The sequence below is a fragment of the Mobula hypostoma genome, chromosome X2 (genome assembly GCF_963921235.1).
Source record: "Mobula hypostoma chromosome X2, sMobHyp1.1, whole genome shotgun sequence".
NCBI lineage: Eukaryota > Metazoa > Chordata > Chondrichthyes > Myliobatiformes > Myliobatidae > Mobula > Mobula hypostoma.
In genome coordinates, this window is record NC_086129.1 from 40,908,865 (window position 1) to 40,936,302 (window position 27,438).

At 43.3% G+C, this 27,438-nt stretch overlaps 1 protein-coding gene across 14 annotated transcripts in view; it reads left to right on the forward strand.

The window, feature by feature from the left end:
- LOC134340769 (pleckstrin homology-like domain family B member 1) overlaps positions 1–27,438 on the forward strand; it is a 412,363-nt gene that overhangs the window by 242,353 nt on the left and 142,572 nt on the right. For all 14 annotated transcript variants that reach the window (XM_063038270.1, XM_063038256.1, XM_063038258.1 and 11 more), the window contains one exon: positions 4,329–4,451. In XM_063038270.1, coding sequence (XP_062894340.1) covers positions 4,329–4,451 — 123 coding nt within the window. The remainder of the gene's footprint in view (positions 1–4,328; positions 4,452–27,438) is intronic.

Below are 27,438 nucleotides of genomic sequence, written 5' to 3' on the forward strand. Positions count from 1 at the left end.
CATTTCTAAAATCAATCAGCCGTGTGCCCCAACATTGATGCTACCTCAGCAGTGCAGGAGATGTCCACTTTATCAATGCCTCGTAACATAGTCATACTTTATTGATCCCGGGGGAAATTGGTTTTCGTTACAGTTGCACCATAAATAATTAATAGTAATAGAACCATAAATAGTTAAATAGTAATATGTAAATTATGCCCGTGAATTATGAAATAAGTCCAGGACCAGCCTATCGGCTCAGGGTGTCTGACCCTCCAAGGGAGGAGTTGTAAAGTTTGATGGCCACAGGCAGGAATGACTTCCTATGACGCTCTGTACTGCATCTCGGTGGAATGAGTCTCTGGCTGAATGTACTCCTGTGCCCAACCAGTACATTATGTAGTGGATGGGAGACATTGTCCAAGATGGCGTGCAACTTAGACAGCATCCTCTTTTCAGACACCACCGTGAGTGAGTCCAGTTCCATCCCCACAACATCACTGGCCTTATGAATGAGTTTGTTGATTCTGTTGGTGTCTGCTACTCTCAGCCTGCTGCCCCAGCACACAACAGCAAACATGATAGCAGTGGCCACCACAGACCCGTAGAACATCCTCAGCATCATCCGGCAGATGTTAAAGGACCTCAGTCTCCTCAGGAAATAGAGACGGCTCTGACCCTTCTTGTAGACAGCCTCATTGTTCTTTGACCAGTCCAGTTTATTGTCAATTCGTATCCCCAGGTATTTGTAATCCTCCACCATGTTCACACTGACCCCCTGGATGGAAACAGGGGTCACCGGTACCTTAGCTCTCCTCAGGTCTACCACCAGCTCCTTAGTCTTTTTCACATTAAGCTGCAGACAATTCTGCTCACACCATGTGACAAAGTTTCCTACCGTAGCCCTATACTCAGCCTCATCTCCCTTGCTGATGCATCCAACTATGGCAGAGTCATCCGAAAACTTCTGAAGGTGACAAGACTCTGTGCAGTAGTTGAAGTCTGAGGTGTAAATGGTGAAGAGAAAGGGAGACAAGACAGTCCCCTGTGGAGCCCCAGTGCTGCTGATCACTCTGTCGGACACACAGTGTTGCAAGCACATGTACTGTGGTCTGCCAGTCAGGTAATCAAGAATCCATGACACCAGGAAAGTATCCACCTGCATCGCTGTCAGCTTCTCCCCCAGCAGAGCAGGGCGGATGGTGTTGAACGCACTGGAGAAGTCAAAAAATATGACCCTCGCAGTGCTCACTGGCTTGTCCAGCTGGGCGTAGAGACGGTTCAGCAGGTAGACGATGGCATCCTCAACTCCTAGTCCGGGCTGGTAGGCGAACTGGAGGGGATCTAAGTGTGGCCTAACCATAGGCCGGAGCAGCTCCAGAACAAGTCTCTCCAGGGTCTTCATGATGTGGGAGGTCAATGCCACCGGTCTGCAGTCATTGAGGCCGCTGGGGCGCGGCGTCAACAGCTACAGAGGATAGATATATAATAGGATGCAAATCATAACAAGGTGGAATGTGAGGCCAAGAGTCCAACTTATCATACTCGAGAACTATTTAATAGTCTTATAACAGTGAGCAAGAAACTCTTGTGTGTGGAGAGAGAGAGAGGTTGCTCAAGTGTGAAGACTGGTATTCAAGTTTAATATGGAGCTGGAGTGATATTTTCAGAATGATGGAATTGTAACCAGCTCTTCAAACTGTGTAAAAAATTAATGTCACTATAAAGTGTTTAATTTAATTGTGTACGTTCCTGAGTGTTGTAATAAAACACTGAGACATTTTCATTCATTATTTTGAATCACATCTGGCACTCTTTTCAAAAGCTCTTCTGATGTTGATTGTGCGTACTCGATAGGAATATAAATTTTGACTTCATTCAGAGGGTGGAGAGAGTGTGGAACAAGTTACCAGCAGAAGTGGTGGATGTGGTTTGATTTCAACATTTAGACCAAAAGACATGAGTCCACTTGGCCCATCGAGTCTTCTCTGCCATTCAATCACGGCTGATTTATTATCCCTCTCAACCCCATTCTCTTGCCTTCTCCCTGTAATCTTTGACACCCTGACTAATCAAGAACTTATCAACCTCCATTTTAAATATTCCCAATGACTTGTTCTCCACAGTTGCCTATGGCAATGAATTCCACCCACTGGCTAAAGGATTTCCTCTTCATCCCTGTTCTATAAGGACGCGCTTCTATTCTGGGGTTGAGTCCTCTGGTTTGAGACTCCCCCACCACAGGAAATATCCACTCCATTTCCACTGTTTCTAAGACTTTCAGTATTTGATAGGTTTCAGTGAGATTCTCCACCCCCCCCGCCATTCTTCTAAACTCCAGCGAGTAGAGGCCCAGAGCCATCAAACACTCCTCATATGTTAAGGGATGTTGGATAGATACATGGATGGGAGAGACGTGGAAGGGGTTATGGTCCAGGTGCAGGTTGATGGGACAGAATAATCATTCGGCATGCAGTAGATGGGCTGAAGGGCCTATTTCTGTGCTATAACTCTATGAAAAACAGTGTGAATGTTCACATCTCTGGAGATGTGCTCCACTAGTGTAACTAAACATCTAGGGGCCTGGGAAGAACAATAGCTAAGCATTTCTTTTTTTTCTTTTTTTTTTACCCACCCCATTTCTGCTGCAAATTACTTATCCTCATCTAAAGTCTGATCTGTGAAATGTAGCTCTTTAGAAGTGAGTTCAATTGATTTCAAAATGTGAACCATCTGATGTTGTCATTGTTAAAATAAACACACAACTGTGATATTCCTCATAAACACAGACCTGCCCATTTAATATCTCCCAATAAACACAGGCCTGCCCCTTTAACATCTCCAATTAAACACAAACTTCCCACTATGATATTGTCCAGAAAACGTGGATCTATACCTATGATACTCCCCAGTAAACAAATGCCATTCCTTATATTCCCTAATTAGCACATGATATTCCTTAATAAACATAGTTCAGTCTCCACAATTTTTACGATATATACATATCAGTCCCTACAATAATCCCCAGTAAGCAAAGGTCTATATCATAGCTAAACAGGGAGCAGTGTGCTGGAGTTACTTGTTTAGTTATGATGCATAATCATTTCGATGTGTTGTTTTGCTAGTATGCTGTAAAAACCTTTGACCTGTCTTATGGAATTTGTGGTAAGACAAAGGTTAATATAGTAAACAGATAGACAACATAGGCAAGAATGGGCTTTGAAGACCATAATTTCCCTTTGTATTACTGAAGCCATCTTGCTTACTGGGGAAAAGAATGTAATAGAAAACTGCGAAACACACACAAACACGAGGAATTCTGCAGATGCTGGAAATTCAAGCAACACACATCAAAGTTGCCAGTGAACGCAGCAGGCCAGGCAGCATCTCTAGGAAGAGGTGCAGTTGACGTTTCGGGCCGAGACCCTTCGTCAGGACTAACTGAAGGAAGAGCTAGTAAGAGATTTGAAAGTGGGAGGGGGAGGGGGAGATCCAAAATGATAGGAGAAGACAGGAGGGGGAGGGATGGAGCCAAGAGCTGGACAGGTGATTGGCAAAAGGGATATGAGAGGATCATGGGACAGGAGGCCCAGGGAGAAGGAAAAGGGGGAGTGGGGGGAAAACCCAGAGGATGGGCAAGGGGTATAGTGAGAGGGACAGAGGGAGAAAAAAGAGAGAGAGAAAAAGAATGTGTGTGTATATAAATAAATAACGGATGGGGTACGAGGGGCAGGAGGGGCATTAGTGGAAGTTTGAGAAGTCAATGTTTATGCCATCAGGTTGGAGGCTACCCAGATGGAATACAAGGTGTTGTTCCTCCAACCTGAGTGTGGTTTCATCTTTACAGTAGAGGAGGCCGTGGATAGACATATCAGAATGGGAATGGGATGTGGAATTAAAATGTGTGGCCACTGGGAAACACACACAAAGCAATTAAGGGGCAATTACTTTACTAACTTCGAAATATGGTCAGTTGTTAGCTTGTAGTTTCTATTGACTTTTAACACTTGTATTGTGAATGGTGATTGGTCTTGCAAACAAGGAATTCAAACACACATAGTTTACTAAATGGTCAATAACCGTAACTGGTTGTCAATTTTGTGTAAAAATAGCATCTCTCTGTTCAGACTTAAGAACAGTCTGGTGACAGGGGTCATGCTGTTCTCCGTGTGCACAAGTAAAAGAAAGTGTGGTTGATGAATGAGTCCAGTTAATCGGCGTTGACTGTCATGCACAAAGGCTGGTGTCTCAGTTAATTGGCCAGTTTCTTCTGCTGCTTTATTTTAATAAAGTTCTCAGAAAAATTGCAGGGAAGATAAATCAATGCACCTCTTGCTTTCTCCTTACAGGGTGCATGCTCTGCCTTGGGCAATCGACATTTTTTCGCTTCAACCATCCAGCTGAGGCTCACAAAATGAAGAGCATGATGTCCGGGAACCAAAACTCTGCAGTGACCTATGGCCGTTCTTCAGGTATAGTGTCTACACCGTGCACTATTGTATGTTGAGGTGTCCAGGTTCTTAGCAGCCAGACAGATGTCAAGTATCCCATCAGGCACTGTATCATTATTAGGCAAAGTCATTGCCTGGTATGATTTATTGTGTGTTTAATTCAGCAACAGGTTCATTGTTGGTCTTTAGAGATGTGGATAAGCACCGGGCCTTGTGAAAATAGGACAGAGGTGTGAAGGTTTCTACTTACTTGTCACTAATTGAAATGCAGATTATGTTAATGAACTTGTTATCCAAAGATCTACGCTAATAACCCAGAGGTAGAGAGTTCAAAAGGCAGACTCTGAAATAAAGAATAATTTTGCAATAAAATGTTGGTATCAGTAGAATTGTAGTAAATAAAAAGTCAACTGGTTGACTGATATCTATTTGAGTAAGTAATCTTCTGTTTTTATATTTATTGTCTGCCTATACTGTATGTGGTTACTTTGAAGGAAAGCTAGAAAAAAATCAAAGAGGTAAGGGATAAGAAGAAGATTTATTGATAGGGTGTGATATCGGGTGGGAGGAGGCTCATGAACTCTGGACACTGGGATATGAACGTATGAATTAGGCTATTTGAAGCCCTCAATCTGTCCAGTATTTAATAAGATCATGGCAGATCTTAATATAATTTTGACCCCCACATTGACATATTGACCAGCTGGGTTAAGTGCTATATCTGCCCTATGACATTTGTCTCTGAATTGTTCCAGTAAACTATTCAGTTTTATCCTATTAAACGAGGGCTAAAGATGATCTTTGGAATAATCTGTCATTTTTTTTTCTTTTACTCCTTACTGTAATGCTCATGAGTCTTTCTTTCTTGGTGTGATCTCAGTGCGATTGTAATGTTTGGTCCAGGAATCTTCTGTCCTTTTTTGTTATCAGTATCTACTTCCTTAGTATTGCAATTTAATGTCAGGAGACAGTTTCTCTTTTAATGCTCGTCACAGACATCAAGCCTTTTACTTGCTTGGATATAATTGAGTGAAAATACACTGCAGGCAGTGGGGCAGGGGGATAAAAAATAAATGATGGTGAAGCTTTTTCCATTTATTTATTTTTTTATTTGTTTCGAGATACAGCATGGAGTAGCCCCTTCCGGCCCTTCGGGTCGTGCTGCCCAGCAATCCCCAACAAATCCTGATTTAACACTAACCTAATCACACGACAATTTACAATAACCAATTAACCTACCAACCGGTTCGTCTTTGGATTGTGGGAGGAAACTGGAGCACCCGGAGTAAGCCCACGCATTTCACGGGGAGGATGTACAGGAATGAACTCCGAGCTCCAACGCCCTATGCTGTAATAGCGTCACGCTAACGGCTATGCTACCGTGGCACCCCATTGCTTGACCACTTACGCATTATGATGCTTATTTCTCATTAGTGCTAAACTATCCCATGTGTGGGCTCCTGGTTAAACCATTGTGCTATGGTGAAATATTTGAATTTGACCAAGGGGACTGACTCAACAGTAAATTTGGGTCTTGTTTGAGCGAAGATGCGCAAAAGGCTGGGGAGTTTGTCCCTGTTCATCAGCAAGTGAACTCCAGTAGGTAAATTGAAATGTAGATGTGAGACAGATAAAACAAAGCATCCACTCTGGTCTCACCTTGAGAAGCAGTATTGGGATCACATTTCAGTGCATGGATATATGAAAGATATAGTTTACCATTCAACTCAACCAGCAGGTTGGTTTTTGTCTTCTAAAACAGAATATAGTTGTAACTTTGTTGGTACCGTATTTAGTGCAAAACCTCCTGAATTTTAAAATATACACCTGCAGGGGCTTTCTAAAGGTCAATTTCGAAGGCAGAATACAGGGTAAATGGCAGGATTCTTAGCAGTGTGGAGGAGCAGAGGGATCTTGGGGTTCACGTTCATAGATCCCTCAAAGTTGCCGCATAAGTTGATAGGGTGGTTTAGAAGGTATCTGGTGTGTTGGCCTTCATTAGTTGGGGGACTGAGTTGAAGAGCCACAAAGTAATTTTGCTGCTCCATAAAACTCCAGTTAAACCACACTTGGAATATTGTGCTCAGTTCTTGTTGTCTCATTGTAGGAAGGATGGGAAGATTCAGAGAGGGTACACAGGAGATTTATCGGGATGCTGCCTGGGTTAGAGGGCATGTCTTATGAAGATAGATTGTGCGAGCTAGGGCTTTTCTCTTTGGAGCGAAGGAGAATGAGAGGCAACTTGATAGAGGTGCACAAGATGATAAGAGACATAGATTGAGTGGATCACTAGAGACTTTTTCCCAGGGTGGAAATGACATAATTTTTAGGCATTGGATGAAGGTATAGGGGACAATGTCAAAGGTAAGCTCTTTACACAGAAAGTGGTAGGTGCGTGAAAGGGGCAAATACACTAGGGATAGAAACATAGAAAATAGGTGCAGGAGTAGGCCATTCGGCCCTTTGAGCCTGCACCACCATTCAGTATGATCATGGCTGATCATCCAACTCAGAACCCTGTACCTGCCTTCCCTCCATACCCCCTGATCCCCGTAGCCACAAGGGCCATATCTAACTCCCTCTTAAATATAGCCAATGAACTGGCCTCAACTGTTTCCTGTGGTGGAGAATTCCACAGATTCACCACTCTCTGTGTGAAGAAGTTTTTCCTCATCTCGGTCCTAAAAGGCTTCCCCTTTATCTTCAAACTGTGATCCCTCATTCTGGACTTCCCCAACATCGGGAACAATCTTCCTGCATAGCCTGTCCAATCCCTTTAGAATTTTATCCGTTTCAATAAGATCATAGAACATAGAATAGTACAGCACAGTACAGGCCCTTCGGCCCACAATGTTGTGCCGACCCTCAAACCCTGCCTCCCATATAAGCCCCCACCTTAGATTCCTCCATATACCTGTCTAGTAGTCTCTTAAACTTCACTAGTGTATCTGCCTCCACCACTGACTCAGGCAGTGCATTCCACGCACCAACCACTCTCCGAGTAAAAAACCTTCCTCTAATATCCCCCTTGAACTTCCCACCCCTTACCTTAAAGCCATGTCCTCTTGTATTGAGCAGTGGTGCCCTGGGGAAGAGGCGCTGGCTATCCACTCTATCTATTCCTCTTATTATCTTGTACACCTCTATCATGTCTCCTCTCATCCTCCTTCTCTCCAAAGAGTAAAGCCCTAGCTCCCTTAATCTCTGATCATAATGCATACTTTCTAAACCAGGCAGCATCCCGGTAAATCTCCTCTGTACCCTTTCCAATGCTTCCACATCCTTCCTATAGTGAGGTGACCAGAACTGGACACAGTACTCCAAGTGTGGCCTAACCAGAGTTTTATAGAGCTGCATCATTACATCGCGACTCTTAAACTCTATCCCTCGACTTGTGAAAGCTAACACCCCGTAAGCTTTCTTAACTACCCTATCCACCTGTGAGGCAACTTTCAGGGATCTGTGGACATGTACCCCGAGATCCCTCTGCTCCTCCACACTACCAAGTATCCTGCCATTTACTTTGTACTCTGCCTTGGAGTTTGTCCTTCCAAAGTGTACCACCTCACACTTCTCCGGGATGAACTCCATCTGCCACTTCTCAGCCCACTTCTGCATCCTATCAATGTCTCTCTGCAATCTTTGACAATCCTCTACACTATCTACAACACCACCAACCTTTGTGTCCTCTGCAAACTTGCCAACCCACCCTTCTACCCCCACATCCAGGTCGTTAATAAAAAATCACGAAAAGTAGAGGTCCCAGAACCGATCCTTGTGGGACACCACTAGTCACAATCCTCCAATCTGAATGTACTCCCTCCACCACCACCCTCTGCCTTCTGCAGGCAAGCCAATTCTGAATCCACCTGGCCAAACTTCCCTGGATCCCATGCCTTCTAACTTTCTGAATAAGCCTACCGTGTGGAACCTTGTCAAATGCCTTACTAAAATCCATATAGATCACATCCACCGCACTACCCTCATCTATATGCCTGGTCACCTCCTCAAAGAACTCTATCAGGCTTGTTAGACACGATCTGCCCTTCACAAAGCCATGCGGACTGTCCCTGATCAGACCATGATTCTCTAAATGCCTATAGATCCTATCTCTAAGAATCTTTTCCAACAGCTTTCCCACCACAGACGTAAGGCTCACTGGTCTATAATTACCCGGGCTATCCCTACTACCTTTTTTGAACAAGGGAACAACATTCGCCTCCCTCCAATCCTCCGGTACCATTCCCGTGGACAACGAGGACATAAAGATCCTAGCCAGAGGCTCAGCATTCTCTTCTCTCACCTCGTGGAGCAGCCGGGGGAATATTCCGTCAGGCCCCGGGGACTTAGCTGTCCTAATGTATTTTAACAACTCCAACACCCACTCTCCCTTAATATCAGCATGCTCCAGAACATCAACCTCACTCATATTGTCCTCACCATCATCAAGTTCCCTCTCATTGGTGAATACCGAAGAGAAGTATTCATTGAGGACCTCGCTCACTTCCACAGCCTCCAGGCACATCTTCCCATCTTTATCTCTAATCAGTCCTACCGTCACTCCTGCCATCCTTTTTTTCTTCACATAATTGAAGAATGCCTTGGGGTTTTCCTTTACCCTACTCGCCAAGGCCTTCTCATGCCCTCTTCTTGCTCTTCTCAACCCCTTCTTAAGCTCCTTTCTTGCTTCCCTATATTCCTCAATAGACCCATCTGATCCTTGCTTCCTAAACCTCATGCTGCCTTCTTCCTCCTGACTAGATTTTCCACCTCACTTGTCACCCATGGTTCCTTCACCCTACCATTCTTTATCTTCCTCACCGGGACAAATTTATCCCTTACATCCCGCAAGAGATCTCTAAACATCGACCACATGTCCATAGTACATTTCCCTGCAAAAACATCATCCCAATTCATACCCGCAAGTTCTAGCCTTATAGCCTCATAATTTGCCTTTTCCCAATTAAAAATTTTCCTGTCCTCTTTGACTCTATCCTTTTCCATGATAATTATAAAGGCCAGGGAGCGGTGGTCACTGTCCCCCAGATGCTCACCCACTGAGAGATCTGTGACCTGACCCAGTTCATTACCTAGTACTAGATCTAGTATGGCATTCCCCCTGGTCGGCCTGTCCACATACTGTGACAGGAATCCATCCTGGACACACTTAACAAACTCTGACCCATCTAAACCCTTGGAACTAATCAGGTGCCAATCAATATTAGGGAAGTTAAAGTCACCCATGATAACAACCCTGTTATTTTTGCACCTTTCCAAAATCTGCCTCCCAATCTGCTCCTCTGTATCTCTGCTGCTACCAGGGGGCCTATAGAATACCCCCAGTAGAGTAACTGCTCCCTTCCTGTTCCTGACTTCCACCCATATTGACTCAAAAGAGGATCCTGCTACATTACCCACCCTTTCTGTAGCTGTAATAGTATCCCTGACCAGTAATGCCACCCCTCCTCCCCTTTTTCCTCCCTCTCTATCCCTTTTAAAGCACTAAAATCCAGGAATATTGAGAATCCATTCCTGCCCTGGTGCCAGCCAAGTCTGTGTAATGGCCACTACATCATAATTCCATGTATGTATCCAAGATCTCAGTTCATCACCTTTATTCCTGATGCTTCTTGTATTGAGGTACACACATTTCAGCCCTTCTACCTTACTGTCTTTACACTGTTTATTCTGCTTCTCTTTCCTCAAAGCCTCTCTGTATGTTAGATCTGGCTTTACTCCATGCACTTCTTTCACTGCTCTATCACTTTGGGTCCCATCCCCCTCGCAAATTAGTTTAAACCCTCCCGAACCATGCTAGCAAACCTACCTGCAAGGATATTGCTCCCTCTCGAGGGATATTGCTCCCTCCATCCCTCCCTCTCAATCTTCTAAATTCCAGAGAGTATAAGCCTAATCGATCCAGGCTTTCATCATACAAAAGTCCTGCCATCCCAGGAATCAATCTGGTGAACCTTCTTTGTACTCTCTCTATGGCAAGAATGTCTTTCCTCAGATTAGGGGACCAAAACTGCACATAATACTCCAGGTGTGGTCTCACCAAGGCCTTGTACAACTGCAGTAGTACCTCCCTGCTCCTGTACTCGAATCCTCTTGCTATGAATGCCAGCATACCATTCACCTTTTTCACCGCCTGCTGTACCCGCATGCCCACTTTCAATGACTGCTGTACTATGACACCCAGGTCTCGTTGCACCTCCCCTTTTCCTAATCGGCCACCATTCAGATAACAATCTGTTTTCCTGTTTTTGCCACCAAAGTGGATAACCTCACATTTATCCAGCTTAAATTGCATCTGCCATGAATTTGCCCAATCACCTAACCTATCCAAGTCACCCTACATCCTCTTAGCATCCTCCTCACAGCTAACACTGCCACCCAGCTTCGTGTCATCCGCAAACTTGGAGATGCTGCATTTAATTCCCTCATCCAAGTCATTAATATATATTGTAAACAACTGGGGTCCCAGCACTGAGCCTTGCGGTACCCCACTAGTCACCGCCTGCCATTCTGAAAAGGTCCCGTTTATTCCCACTCTTTGCTTCCTGTCTGCTAACATTCATACACTTTTATTTTAAAAAAGATGAAACTGAATGGCAGTGAAGTTATATTTGATATTTATCAGACTATTGCTGGGCAACTTTCGGAATACTTAGCACCCCCGTCCCCCGCAACCCCATATCCACCCACCCCTGTTGACCTCCAAGGGTGTATGTACAAACGTTTGTAATACTTTGTTTAGTGGTTTTGTCTAATCTGTAAACCAAGTTGGATATATGCAGAAAATGTGCCACAAGGGCTATATCTAACTCCCTCTTAAATATAGCCAATGAACTGGCCTCAACTGTTTCCTGTGGCAGAGAATTCCACAGATTCACCACTCTCTGTGTGAAGAAGTTTTTCCTAATCTCGGTCCTAAAAGGCTTCCCCTCTATCCTCAAACTGTGACCCCTTGTTCTGGACTTCCCCAACATCAGGAACAATCTTCCTGCATCTAGCCTGTCCAATCCCTTTAGGATCTTATACATTTCAATCAGATCCCCCCTCAATCTTCTAAATTCCAACGAGTACAAGCCCAGTTCATCCAGTCTTTCTTCATATGAAAGTCCTGCCATCCCAGGAATCAATCTGGTGAACCTTCTTTGTACTCTCTCTATGGCAAGAATGTCTTTCCTCAGATTAGGGGACCAAAACTGCACATAATACTCCAGGTGTGGTCTCACCAAGGCCTTGTACAACTGCAGTAGTACCTCCCTGCTCCTGTACTCGAATCCTCTTGCTATGAATGCCAGCATACCATTCACCTTTTTCACCGCCTGCTGTACCCGCATGCCCACTTTCAATGACTGCTGTACTATGACACCCAGGTCTCGTTGCACCTCCCCTTTTCCTAATCGGCCACCATTCAGATAACAATCTGTTTTCCTGTTTTTGCCACCAAAGTGGATAACCTCACATTCATCCAGCTTAAATTGCATCTGCCATGAATTTGCCCAATCACCTAACCTATCCAAGTCACCCTGCATCCTCTTAGCATACTCCTCACAGCTAACACTGCCGCCGAGCTTCGTGTCATCCGCAAACTTGGAGATGCTGCATTTAATTCCCTCATCCAAGTCATTAATATATATTGTAAACAACTGGGGTCCCAGCACTGAGCCTTGCGGTACCCCACTAGTCACCGCCTGCCATTCTGAAAAGGTCCCGTTTATTCCCACTCTTTGCTTCCTGTCTGCTAACATTCATACACTTTTATTTTAAAAAAGATGAAACTGAATGGCAGTGAAGTTATATTTGATATTTATCAGACTATTGCTGGGCAACTTTCGGAATACTTAGCACCCCCGTCCCCCGCAACCCCATATCCACCCACCCCTGTTGACCTCCAAGGGTGTATGTACAAACGTTTGTAATACTTTGTTTAGTGGTTTTGTCTAATCTGTAAACCAAGTTGGATATATGCAGAAAATGTGCCACAAGGGCTATATCTAACTCCCTCTTAAATATAGCCAATGAACTGGCCTCAACTGTTTCCTGTGGCAGAGAATTCCACAGATTCACCACTCTCTGTGTGAAGAAGTTTTTCCTAATCTCGGTCCTAAAAGGCTTCCCCTCTATCCTCAAACTGTGACCCCTTGTTCTGGACTTCCCCAACATCAGGAACAATCTTCCTGCATCTAGCCTGTCCAATCCCTTTAGGATCTTATACATTTCAATCAGATCCCCCCTCAATCTTCTAAATTCCAACGAGTACAAGCCCAGTTCATCCAGTCTTTCTTCATATGAAAGTCCTGCCATCCCAGGAATCAATCTGGTGAACCTTCTTTGTACTCTCTCTATGGCAAGAATGTCTTTCCTCAGATTAGGGGACCAAAACTGCACATAATACTCCAGGTGTGGTCTCACCAAGGCCTTGTACAACTGCAGTAGTACCTCCCTGCTCCTGTACTCGAATCCTCTTGCTATGAATGCCAGCATACCATTCACCTTTTTCACCGCCTGCTGTACCCGCATGCCCACTTTCAATGACTGCTGTACTATGACACCCAGGTCTCGTTGCACCTCCCCTTTTCCTAATCGGCCACCATTCAGATAACAATCTGTTTTCCTGTTTTTGCCACCAAAGTGGATAACCTCACATTCATCCAGCTTAAATTGCATCTGCCATGAATTTGCCCAATCACCTAACCTATCCAAGTCACCCTGCATCCTCTTGAGCATACTCCTCACAGCTAACACTGCCGCCGAGCTTCGTGTCATCCGCAAACTTGGAGATGCTGCATTTAATTCCCTCATCTACGTCATTAATATATATTGTAAACAACTGGGGTCCCAGCACTGAGCCTTGCGGTACCCCACTAGTCACTGCCTGCCATTCTGAAAAGGTCCCGTTTATTCCCACTCTTTGCCTCCTGTCTGCCAACCAATTCTCTATCCACATCAATACCGTACCCCCAATACCATGTGCTTTAAGTTTGCACACTAATCTCCTGTGTTATTTAAGAGACTCTTATATAGACCCATAGACGATAGCAAAATGGAGGGCTATGGGGGAGGGAAGGGTTAGATTGATCTTAGAGTAGGTTAAAAGGTCAGCACAACACTGTGGCCCGAAGGGCCTGTACTGTACTGTAGTGTTCTATGTTCCATGAAACCAGCTAATTGATCTGAAACTAGAAATGGGAAACTGGTCCTCGCTGAAAATTAGGCAAAAGTAAGGGAGGGAAAGAAGAATACATAAAAGGAAATTGACCTGATATTTCCCAGTAACATCTGCGTAATAAATATCCTGCTGTTTCCCTGATAACTGACTGCCACCCTACCCAGCTTGTTTGAACAGAAGGGAGCTCGGCAGTAAGATAATGTTTACTCAGGATATTGGAATAATTGTGATCTGATGCAGACATCTGAAAATACAGGGACATTTAACATTGTCCCTGGCGACTGAAAGAGTTGTGGTCATTAGATATTGGTTGAATGTTTCCAGCAGGAAGTAAGAGATGCAGATGAAGGTGTTATTTATTGCACATGACAGCACTGACACTGAGAGGTGAGTGGATCACTGAGTAACTGCAAAATCATTGGGCTCCTGTTGTCACATTAACCATTTCATCTCATCTGGGATAAAATCCTATTCCCAAGGACAGCGCTCCTCTCAAGACTCAAGATTCAAGATTGTTTAATGTCATTCTTCAGTACACAAGTGTAAAAGAGAACGAAATGATTGTTACTCCAGGTTTAATGCTGCATTAAAAAAAATTAAAATAAATATGTATGTAAATACAAAAGACATTCTCCATTTAAAAAAAAACCTCAAACACAAGGAAATCTGCAGATGCTGGAAATTCAAGCAACGCACACACAGAGTGCTGGTGAACGCAGCAGGCCAGGCAGCATCTATAGGAAGAGGTACAGTCGACGTTTCAGGCTGAGACCCTTCGTCCGGTGAGTGGACAGAATTGGAAGGGATTTCTGGTATCAAACGCAATAGCTTCATCCCCGCCCTGAGACCCAATCTTGTATGTGAACATCATGTTGCTGGTTTTATTGCATTAAATGGAATATTGGAAGGGAACTGAATGGTGGAAGTTGGGTCATAAGGAACAAAAGCTATAAACACTGGTCAATTCCATGGCAACACCACAGCGGGCCTGTCAGAAGCAGGGATGAAGGATCTCTAATAGACTATGACAATAATGAATTTATTGCAGCCTCGCAATCTCAAACTGTCAGATCACAAGCTACGCAGCCACCCATAGATCTCAATGGATTTTTATTACATCCTGCTGCAAATAATTTCAGAACAGATAACTCTTATCTGATCTCATAGTCCCAGTAATTAATGGCATTTCCCAGTTGGACAATGCAGTTATACGGTCTGTAGTATAAATCTTCAAAGTCGATCAGAAAAGGGGAGACTTCAACTTGAGATCCTAATAACCTTAACATCAGTATCTTTTGACAGATGAGGAACATTTACCATCAGAAATAGTTATAATGTAAATATTATGGAATACGACACACTTCACAACTCTAATGAATACAAATGGCTTGGTAGCAGAATTTGTGCTCCTTTTTACAGAAAGATTGAACCTTTGTTGTTCTTGTCACTTCTATACAGCTGCCTGTAAAAGCTCAGTCTTCCCTAGTCTTTCTTCCTCACCGGCATGGACCTACCTTGCCCGGATAGGGACAGAAGCAACCATGTTCAGTTCAGGAGTTGGTCAACAATGAGTGTTGAAACTTCTCACCGTCATCAATGTCTCTCCAAACAGGATTGAAAGACTTATTGTAGTCCTGGTTTATAACATCACTGACATTTTTCTGACCTCCCCTATACAATACATCCCTTGTCTCATGAAAGAATAGATAATAATAGGTCTAGCATTCAACTAAGCAATGCAGTGGTCCACAATTTCAGCCAACTTTTCAGTGCAGGCTCGAAGGGCCGAAGGGCCTACTCCTGCACCTATTTTCTATGTTTCTTTTTCCTTGAGGAGCAGTTTTGTATCGTTTTATTTTCTGTGCCTTCATGACACTTGCAAGGACAAGCGAAGCCTAGAACACACGAACAGGATATCAAAAAGACCTTGGCTAAGATTTATTTATGACGGAACTGGTGCAGCATGCCAGTACTGTGATACACAAAATAGAAATTATGAAAGTAACACGCACATAATGCAGGAGGAACTCAGCAGGTCAGGCAGCATCTATGGAGGGGAATAAACAATCAATGTTTTGGGCTGAGACCCTTCATCCGGACTGGAATGGAAGGGGGAAGAAGCCAGAATAAGAAGGTAGGATGAGGGGAAGAAGTACAAGCTGACGAGTGAAAGATTTTGGCTTCTTCCTCCCTCCTTTCCAGTCCTGATGAAGGGTTTCAGCCCAAATTGTCAGCTGTTAATGTATTTCCAGAAACACTGCCTGACCTGCCTGGTTTCAGATTGTTTAATTCAAGATTGGTTAATGTCATTTCCTGTACAGTACACCAGTGTAAGAACAAAATAATTGTTACTCTGTATCCAATGAAGCACAAAAAAAAACACAAAGTAAAAAGAACACGATGATAGTAATCATAAAAACACACAATAAATATAAATACATCAGATAACTCGTGTTTGTGAAGTGAAAGGCATGGCTGTGGTTGCGAGGCTGGCTGAGTACATGGTCGAAGAGTTGGAGGGCAACAGAAATCACAGGGTGGTGCAGTGAGAGAAGGTCTCAGTGAACTCCCATTGAAGAGAAGATTTAAACTTCTTCAGGATAGACATCCCTCAAAGAGACTTTGCAATGGAGCAGCAAATCATAAACACAAGAGATTCTGCGGATGCTGGAAATCCAGAGCAACAAACACAAAATGCTGGAGGAACTTAGTAGGTCAGGAGGTATCTATGGAGAAGAATAAACAGTCGATGCCTCGGGCTGCGCTCTTTCATTAGGACCCTTCATCCAGAAGTAATGCTGTTTACTTTATATCGCTGAGACCGCACTGTCAACCTGCCATTCCATAGCTCACATCTCTGTCAACTGCTTGAGATTGGGACTGGGTCAACCATGGATCAGTGTGAATTCAATGTCCACTTGAAGGTTCACAATATTTCTTCCAGGCCTACTGTACATGGATCTGTGTTGCAATGGAAAGGAATGTGATGCCTAGCAGCCAAGATCCCATCTAACATCTCAGAAGCTTAAGACATCCAATGCCACTACTTTGAATAAATGCACATGCTTTCTCTCTTGTGTTTTGCCTACAATTAACAGCACTGGATAAAAACTAATCTGGATTGTAGCTCGTTGGTATTTGGAGGTGTTAGCTGTGCAGAAATCAGTTGCAGGCCTCTCTATGCTGGAACAATAACAACACCTCAGAATTACTGACTATAAAGTGCTCAGGAGCAACCTGAGAGATAATATAGAAATGTTACTTTAATCACTTTTGGAACTGCACTCTGTTGTTTGTGCCACAGTAAGATTTACAAGGAAGGCAAATATGATTGATGCTTGACCTCAATCTACTTCCTTATGATTTTGCTCTTTATTAACCACCTACACTGTGCTTTTTCTGTAACCGTTACACTTTATTCTCTGTTGTTATTGTTTTAGATTAGATTAGATTCAACTTTATTGTCATTGTGCCGAGTACAGATACAAAGACAATGAAATGCAGTTAGCACCTAACCAGAAATGCAAAGAATAGTGTTATCTTGTTCTACCTCAGCGCACTGTGTAATGAGTTGATCTGTAGGAACAGTATACAAGACAAGTTTTTCATTGTATCTCGGTACATGTGACAATAATAAACTAACACTAATAGCAATACTGCTTGAGCGTTCGATGGCTTTGGGCCTGTACTTGCGGGAGTTTAGAAGAATGAGGGGGTATCTCATTGAAACCTATTGAATATTGAAAGAGGGATCAGGAAGCCAATGCACCCCTCCCCTCTCCTTCACTAGTCTCCATCCCCTTTTCCCTCTCTCACCTTAACTCCTTGCCCATCCATCGCCTCCTTCTGGTGCTCCTCCCCCCTTTTCTTTCTTCCAGGGCCTTCTGTCCTCTCCTATCAGACTCCCCCTTCTCCAGCCCTGTATCTCTCTCACCAATCAACTTCCCAGCTCTTTACTTCATCCCTCGCCCATCACCTTGTGTTTCTCTCTCCCCTCCCCCACCTTTTCAATCTACTCCTCATCTTTTTTTCTCCAGTCCTGACACAGGGTCTTGGCCCGAAACATCAACTGTACTTTTTTCCATAGATGCTGCCTGGCCTGCTGAGTTCCTCCAGCATTTTGTGTGTGTTGCTTGAATATTGAAAGACATAGATAGAATGGATGTGGAGAGAATGTTTCCTATAGTGGGGGAGTCTAGGATGAGAGGGCACAACCTCAGAAAGGAAGGACGTTCCCTTAGAACAGAGATGAGGAGGGATTTGTTTTGCCAAAAGGTGGTGAATCTTTAGAATTCATTGCTACAGATGGCTGTGGAGGTCAAGTCAATGGGTATATATTTAAAAAGGTTACGGGGAAAAGGCAGGAGAATGGGGTTGAAAGGGATAGAAATCAGACATAATGGAATGGCGGAGCAGACTCGATGGGCCGAATGGCTAATTCTGCTCCTATGTCTTATGGTTAGTTTAGGTATCAGGAAATGTATTCTTACATAATTTTATTTGCAATACCTTCCTAATGTTTGCAAGGACAAACCAAGTTCAGAATTTATAAACAGGAAACCAAAAAGACCTTGATAAAGATTTAGTTCCATTGGACTGGGGTGTAACATAACAATGTCAGAGTTTACGTGATAAGAGAAATGAGAGCAGCCAGGGTTCATGCAATCTTTTCCATAAAATGATGCTTCTCACCTCCAAGAGTGCTATATTTGAGATTCAGTAGTCAGCTCTAATCAATATCTCACCTATCGCAGTAACTCAGTTGGTAAAGATAAGTGCATCCCAAACAAAGCTCTCTACTAAATCAACTGGTCTGGCAAATTTGCTCACCCCAATTGTGTTGCATTGACAACAATCAACCCCCCCCCCCCCAAGTATGTTTAATAATGGCAACTTCCTTGTTTACCACAGTCTTAACAAATAAACTGATAGTGTCATCATGAATAGAAACAAGGGAAGATCTGCAGGTGCCAGAAATCAGAGTAATATGCACAAAATGCTGGGGGAACTCAGCAGGCCAGGCAGCATAAGACCATAAGATATAGGAGCAGAAGTAGGCCATTTGGTCTGCTCCGCCATTCAATCATGGCTGATTCAATTCTTCCAGTCATCCCCACTCCCCTACCTTCACCCCATACCCTTTGATGCCCTGGCTAATCAAGAACCTATCTATCTCTGCCTTAAATACATCCAATGACTTGACCTCCACAGCCAAGTAGCAACAAATTCCACAGATTTGCCACCCTCTGACTAAAGTAATTTTTCCGCATCTCAGTTCTAAATGGACGTCCTTCAATCCTGAAGTCATGCCCTCTTGTCATAGAATCCCCTACCATGGGAAATAACTTTGCCGTATCTAATCTGTTCACGTCTTTTAATATTTGGAATGTTTATATGAGATCCCCCCTCATTCTCCTGAACTCCAGGGAGTACAGCCCAAGAGCTGCCAGACGTTTCTCATACGGTAACACTTTCATTCCTGGAATCATTCTCATGAATCTTCTGTGAACCTTCTCCAATGTCAGTGTATCCTTTCTAAAATAAGGAGCCCAAAATTGCACACAATACTCCAAGTGTGGTCTCACGAGTGCCTTATAGAGCTTCAACATCCCATCCCTGCTCTTATATTCTATACCTCTAGAAATGAATGCCAACATTGCATTCACCTTCTTCACAACTGACTCAACCTGCAGGTTAATCTTCAGGGTATCTTGCACAAGGGCTCCCAAGTCCCTTTGCATCTCTGCATTTCGAATTCTTTCCCCATCTAAATAATAGCCTGTCCATTTATTTCTTCCACCAAAGTGCATACACTTTCCAAAATTGTATTTCATTTGCCACTTCTTGTCTGCCCATTCCCCTAAACTATCTAAGTCTCTTTGCAGGCTCTCTGTTTCCTCAACACTACCCGCTCCTCCACCTATCTCTGTATCATCATCAAATTAGCCACAAATCCATTAATACCGTAGTCTAGATCATTGGCATACATCGTAAAAAGCAGCGGTCCCAACACGACTCCTGTGGAACTCCACTGGTAACCGGCAGCCAGCCAGAATAGGATCCCTTTATTCCCACTCTCTGTTTTCTGCCGACCAGCCAATACTCCACCCATGCTGTCAGCCACAATAGTGGCTTTTCTTCCTTTGAAAATTTCTTCTTATTTGGAATATATCTGTCTTGCACTTCCCTCATTTTTTGCAGAAACTCCAGCCATTGCTGCTCTGCTGTCCTTCCTGCAAATGTCGCTTTCCAGTCACCTTCGGCCAGTTCCCCTCTCATGCCATTGTAATTTCCTTTATTCCACTGAAATACCGACACATTGGACTTTTATTTTTTCCCTCTCAAATTTCAATGTGAACTCGATCACTGTTCCCTAAGGGTTCCTTAATCTTAAGCTCTCTTATCACCTCTGGATCATTGCACAACACCCAGTCCAGCACAGCCGATCCCCTCGTGGGCTCAACAACAAGCTGTTCTAAAAAGCCATCCCTTAGACATTCTACAAATTCTCTCTCTTGAGGTCCAGTACTGACTTCCCAATCCACTTTCATGTTAAAATCTCCAAGGATTATCATGACATTGCCCTTCTGACATGACTTTTCTATCTCCTGCTGTAATTTGTAATCCATATCCTGGCTGCTGTTTGGAGACCTGTATACAACTGCCATTAGGGTCCTTTTACCCTTGTCATTTCTTAACTCAACCTATAGAGACTCTACACTTTCCAATCTTATGTCATCTCTCTCCAATGATTTAATATTATTTCTTATACATAGAGCCACACCACCCCCTTTGCCTACTAACTTACCTTTCTGATACACCGTATAACCTTGGACGTTCAGCTCCCAATGGCAGCCATCCTTTAGCCAAGTTTCGGAGTAAATATTCGATATTTTGGGCAAGATCCTTCATCAGGACTGGTGAAAAAAGAGATGAGAAGTAGAGTAAGAAAGTGGGCCCATACCAGTCCATGGTCTCCTCTACTACTGCGATGAATCCACACTTAGGTTGGAGGAGAAACACCTTATATTCTGTCTGGGTAGCCTGCAACCTGATGGCATGAACATTGATTTCTCGAACTTCCAGTAATTGCACCTCCCTCTTCATCATTCCCCATTCCCATTCCCTCTCTCACCTTATCTCTTTACCTTCTCCGGCGCTCCTCCCCTTTTCTTTCTTCCATGGCGTACTGTCCTCTCCTATCAAATTCCCACTTCTCCAGCCCTTTACCTCTTTCACCAATTGACCTCCCAACTCTTTAATTCACCTCCTCCCCCCTCCCAGTTTCACCTGTCACCTGCTACTTTGTACTTCTTCCCCTCCCACCCACCTTCTTACTCTGACCTCTTATCTAATTTTTCCAGCCCCGATGAAGGGTCTCAGCCCAAAATATCAACTGTTTACTCTTTTCCAAAGATGCTGCCTGGCCTGCTGAGTTCCTCCAGCATTTTGTGTTGTATTGCTCACCATGAATAGAGGCATTTTGTTGCAGTACATATCAACATGGGAGTTTGCGCTCCTCTGCCCCAACAGTCCAAAATCAATTTCAGATTAATGCATCCATTTGCAGGTGTAATTCCCACCTCCTCCCTTTGCTATGGTGGTAACAATAAAATGCCAGCATGAGATCATCCCAGTCCCAAACTTGCATCTCCCTCTCTTGGCAGCAGAGCTGACAGTGAAGGCAATATCCAAGTGCTGAACATGATGACAAAGATATTACTTACACTGTCCTACTGGAGACGAGTTAGTGCAGGATATTCCCTTCAATTACTCTGAGGTTTGCAACAGAGACAAGCAAACCCAGTGTAAAATCAAAGTCTTGGGTACATAACAAACCCACTGAAAATAATTGCATAAAATAATCTCTGTGTAAGAAAGCTTCCTGAAAGAGTTTCTTACTGTCCTGGTCAGCATGGAGATGAGCGATAAGAGAGCCCAGGTTCAATCCTGAATCTGAACTGAGGTAGTCGATGTGATCTGGGGCAAAATTTAAGCTTTATGACTCATTTTTTTGCTTTTCTTTATTGTTCAGTGATCCTGCAGGAGGTGTGAGTGTTGGCTGAGGACAGTATTGGATCAGAATGAATGTCATTATCCAAAGCTGACACGACAGGTGTGCAAAATAGAGCATGTGGGATCCTGAAAATTATAAGTGGGTGGTGGTTGTCTGTTGTGTCCGAGGATGACAGGAGACCTGTGGGGGAGTTTTCAAAGTGGAAAAGCCATTGCACTGGGGCAGTTCCACTACCTCGACCCCAGAAGTCCGAGTCTAATGGTACGAGTAGTCGTCCCTACTGGGGCCTTCCTTGATTGTCATGGATCACCATGACTTCTGTGCCTTGTCATGTCCTTTGCTCTACTATCAGTCTGGAGGTGGAATACAAATGAACGAATTGTAAGGGGTGAAAGAAAAATATAGGAAGAAGTCAGAAGATGGAGCTCCAAACTTTTTAGTATTTCTGCCAATGATAGCTGAGGTCAGATGAAAGGAGCCCACATGCCTGAAGGGTGGACGTTATCCTGAAGCTGAAGGACTTGTGTTCAGAAGCTGGGATTGTTCTTCTATGAGCAAAGAAGAAGTTTAATGGACACTCAAAACGCTAGAGGAACTCAACAGGTCAGGCAGCATCTATGAGGGGGAATACATAGTTGACATTTTGGGTGGAGACCCTTCATCAGAACTTGAAAGGAAAGAGGCCAGAATAAGAAGGTGGGGGAAAGTAAGGTGTAAAAGTTGGCAGGTGATAGGTGAGACCAGGTGAAGGCAAAGGTGGGTGGGTGGAGGGGGCAGGATGAAGGAAGAAGGTGGGAGGTGATATGTAGAAGAGGTAAAGGGCAGAAACAGCAGGATCTCTAAATGGGGACACATGTCAAACTTCTGAGGAGTTTGAAGGGTCTAAATAAGGAAAATCTGTTTTTGCTGGCAGGATGTTTAGTAACCAGAGGGCATAGATTTGTAATTATTAACAAAATAAATAGAGGGAGATTAGATCAAAATTGTTACATATCAGGTTGTTATGATCTGGAACTTGCTGCCTGAAAGGATGGTGAACACACACTCAAACATTCAAAAGGATACTGGAAAAATACTTGGAAAAGAAATTCATTGCAGAGCCACAGGGGAAGGACAAGGCAGTGGGACTAATTAAATAATTCTTTGTGAGATGTGCCACAGGCAAGACTGACTAAACAGCCTTCTCCTGTACAGTATAGTTCTATTTAAATTTCACAGAGAAATAATGAAAGATGTTGCAGTTAGCTGGGGTCCAACAAGGAGTTAATGCCTTCAGTCAAAAACAAAAATACAAGAATAAAGGTCGGAGACTTACAAACTACGATTAAGTAAGTCTCTATCACATTATGATCATAGTTAGACATTGATAGAAACATTAACAGCTTGTTTGATTTGTCCTATTCTAACCACTGTGGACCTGTCCAAACAAGGTAATGTATTAGTTTTCTTCAAAAGAAATTACACAGACACACAAGACTGCTTTCAATCCTGCCCTCAAACGATTGCTCATGCAAACACTTCCATAGAAACAGGCTGTTTCCTGCCTCCCCTTCGTGCTTGTAGGCATGCAGCTGGTGCCTCAGCCTGCTTCTTGAGGGGAGGGGTTTGTTGGTTGGGTTTGGAGAAGGGGTGGAGGGGAGTCATGGGGTTGGTTGTGGAAGAGAAATCCACCGGTGATATTGCTCCAGGGAAACTCTCTGCCACTGTTTAAAGTGAGATGGGTCGGCATCTTGTCTCTACCCTGCTGCGACCATTACCTCGCCTGGCTATCTGGTGAGGAGCAACTATTACTGGGCGAGGTGGTGAGTCAGATTAATGCAATTAAAGGGCTATGTTACTTTATTACCTCTAAGATAAACCTGATCAAAGCCAAAGCCCATTGTCTCTCAACACACCAGGAGAGATGCCAGTCAGAAGAACAAAGTAAGTCAAAGGGTTGTTGCTGCTTTTCTTTTTAATCCATAACTGCTTTTCCAACTGCATTGAATAGATTTAATAAGCCGTCCAGGGAATATGTTCCTGTTTCATTAACTTGCGACAGCTGTATATTTGAGACTTAGAAATCTTTAAGACAGATAATGCTTTAGTTTCTTGAGACTTGTATATTGATTGTTACAACGAGAGGTTATTCCCTGGACTTTAAAATAATTATTAAGGGATTCAGTAAATAAAGGCAGTAGGTTCTCAGCTATGATATATGTATACTTGTTTTTACTTGTTGCGCCTATCAGATTTTAGCTGCTGTTTGAATCATTTTAATTCTAAGAGAGTTGATGAGTGCTGTTCCAGTCTGGGCTAAATCCATAGGGTTTTATCAGTTAAATGTATTAATAACTGTAATAATAGTGCTGGATCTTTTTGTTCCCCACTGAATGGGAAGAGTTTAAAGGGTCTGTAATTTTATAAAGAAGAATTGCGTGTGTTTCTTATAATCTCAGGATACCCCAAGTGTTTTGCTGCCAATTAAGTACTCTTGAAATGTGCCCACTGTTGTGATATAAGAACCATGACAGCCACTTTGTATACATAAAGCTACCAAAAATAACAATGTTATATGTAACTGGATTATCTGCTTTCAAAGTTGGTTTAAGTAATGACCGAGACATGGGCATGAATTCGCTGACTCTTCTTCATGTCCTGCTTCTGGAATAAATAGGCAGTTCCTCCATTTTAAAACTTACCTTTATTTAAAGGCAGTTGTTGTAAGTTTTATTAATAAATGTCATTGAAGAATAGGGCCAGTGTGAAATAGATTTAAGATGTACACTCAGTTATCATATTCTTAGATACCTCCTGTACTGAGTGTATGTCTGTGGTCTTCTGCTGCTGTAGCCCGTACACTTCATGTTTGACATGTTGTGCATTCAGAGATGCTCTTCTGCACATCACTGTTGTAACTCCAAGGCAGAGTACAAAGTAAATGGCAGGATACTTGGTAGTGTGGAGGAGCAGAGGGATCTCGGGGTACATGTCCACAGATCCCTGAAAGTTGCCTCACAGGTGGATAGGGTAGTTAAGAAAGCTTATGGGGTATTAGATTTCATAAATCGAGGGATAGAGTTTAAGAGTCGCGATGTAATGATGCAGCTCTATAAAACTCTGGTTAGGCCACACTTGGAGTACTGTGTCCAGTTCTGGTCACCTCACTATAGGAAGGATGTGGAAGCATTGGAAAGGGTACAGAGGAGATTTACCAGGATGCTGCCTGGTTTAGAAAGTATGCATTATGATCAGAGATTAAGGGAGCTAGGGCTGTACTCTTTGAAGAGAAGGAGGATGAGAGGAGACATGATAGAGGTGTACAAGATAATAAAGAGGAATAGATAGAGTGGATAGCCAGCGCCTCTTCCCCAGGGCACCACTGCTTAATACAAGAGGACATGGCTTTAAGGTAAGGGGTGGGAAGTTCAAGGGGGATATTAGAGGAAGGTTTTTTTCTCAGAGAGTGGTTGGTGCGTGGAATGCACTGCCTGAGTCAGTGGTGGAGGCAGATACACTAGTGAAGTTTAAGAGACTACTAGACAGGTATATGGAGGAACCTAAGGTGGGGGCTTATATGGGAGGCAGGGTTTGAGGGTTGGCACAACATTGTGGGCTGAAGGGCCTGTACTGTGCTGTACTATTCTATGTTCTATGTTATTTGAGTTACTGTCACCTTCCTGTCAGCTTGAACCAGTCTGACCATTCTCCTCTGACCACTCTCATCTACTTGGCGTTTTTGCTCACAGAACTGCCTCTCACTGGACGTTTTTGTTTTGTTTTTTGCACTGTTCTCTGTAAACTCTAGAGACTGCTGTGTGTGAAAATCCCAGGAGATCAGTAGTTTCTGAGATACTCAAACCACCCTGTCTGGCACCAACACTCATTCCAGAGTCAGAGCCACTTCAATCACATTTCTTCCCAGTTCTGGTGTTTGGTCTGAACAGCAGCTGAACCTCTTGACCATGACTGCATGCTTTTATGCAATGACTTGCTGCCACATGATTGGCTGATTAGATTTTTGCATTAACGAGCAGATGTAGATGTATCTAATAAAGTGGCCACTTTATCTAATAAAGTATGTCACCATTAATGTCGCTAATTAAACAAATCTATAATATTAAGTTAGCAATGATGATTATCAAACAGCTGGATTGTACTAAAAGCTATCCTAAAACCTATCTGAGTCACCTAAGCCATCTTTACCTAGATTGACCTATATGTAACCACATCTGTAATGATCTAGAAAGCCAATTAGTTCAAGAGGAATTAGGATGGGAAACAAATTCATTTAGAGATACAGTGCGGAGTAGGCCCTTGCAGCCCTTCAAGCCGTGTCACCTAGCAACCCCCGATAACCCTGATTTAATGCATGGGAGAATTTACAATGACCAATTAACCTACCCAGTACATCTTTGAACTGCGGGAGGAAACCAGAGCACGCGGAGAAAACCCACGGAAATTCGAACCTTGTCAGTGACATGTGCCCTGCAAATAAATATAAATAAGTACTTAACAATGCTAGAAGAGGTTCAAGGGTCTGAATGGCTTACTGCTGTTCCTATGCAGTACTGCAAACACATAAAATGTCATCACAATGGTGGAAGCAGGTGTCCCTACACTTGCATCTCTGGGTAAGACAACACTGACACCTCATCATAATTCTTGGAGGCCTCAGCAGGGCCATTGAATGGATAGGAAAACTGCAGGTGGCATATAATGCCAGCTGGTGCTTGATTAAGTAAGCATATACTTAGAATGAAGGGGAAGTGCCTTTTACAAACACAAGAAATTTAAAGGGATGATTGTATTGAGTGAATCATAAGAACCAATGCAAGTTGCAGCAATAACCATTCAAATCCATTTGATAATCTGTTCAATTGGACTTGTTTATAGGTTGGATATTACCCAGAAATCCCTTGCCTCAACATTAGCAGAGGCCTCTGCATAATTTGGTCACTTACTTGGCCAGGTAACATATGCCATAGTTCCATCCACATTAGATGGAACTACAGGATATATTACATGGCCAAGTTAGTGACCGAGTGCCTCCAACAAAGCCGGACTCCTTCAGCTTGGTCAGTCAGATCTCTACTCAAGTGTGTGGATTGGGTCTTGAACATATGCACATTTGGCACAGGCAGGGGTGTGCCATGCACTGAACATGCACAGTTACAGGGTTGACCATGAGCATCATGAGGTCATGTGGAATGATTATTATCCCCTCAAAACAAGAAGCATTTGAGCAGCTATTGAGAGACAGCCACACCCTGATATCCTTATCCTTGTTCTGTCTCTGAAACTTTCACCAAAAAAGATATGGCAATGCATTTTGTCAGTTGTATCACTCAGGGAAATTTTGTGATGCTATCTTGTCAGTTGGATGTCCTTCTCCAGGGAATGCAGCTTCTGTCTTACTTTAGCATCTAAATTGTTAGCCATTCTAAGTAATGTCATTTACAAATATATTTGAATACTTGATAAAAACCCAAAGAAACATAGTGAGAAAAATTGGTGAAATATTAATGTGCGATCATAATAAACTTCAATCAAGTGGTTTGAATCTGGAATCAATTATAGAACATAAGAGACACTTGGACAGGTTGTTGTTATTCCTCTCTGCGCCTTGTGGCACATCAGGCAGCAACCTTTAGTATTTTGTCTGTTTTTTTATGAGACCAAGTTATGAAGCTCAACCCAGCACGGATGGAAAGCGTGCAAGGAGCCAGTCAGATTCAAACCCGGGACCAGTCACCTCGACGTCCGGTGCTAATGCACTACAGCATCAGCCGGTACAAATGGGCAGGTGTATGGACAGGAAAGCTCGAACA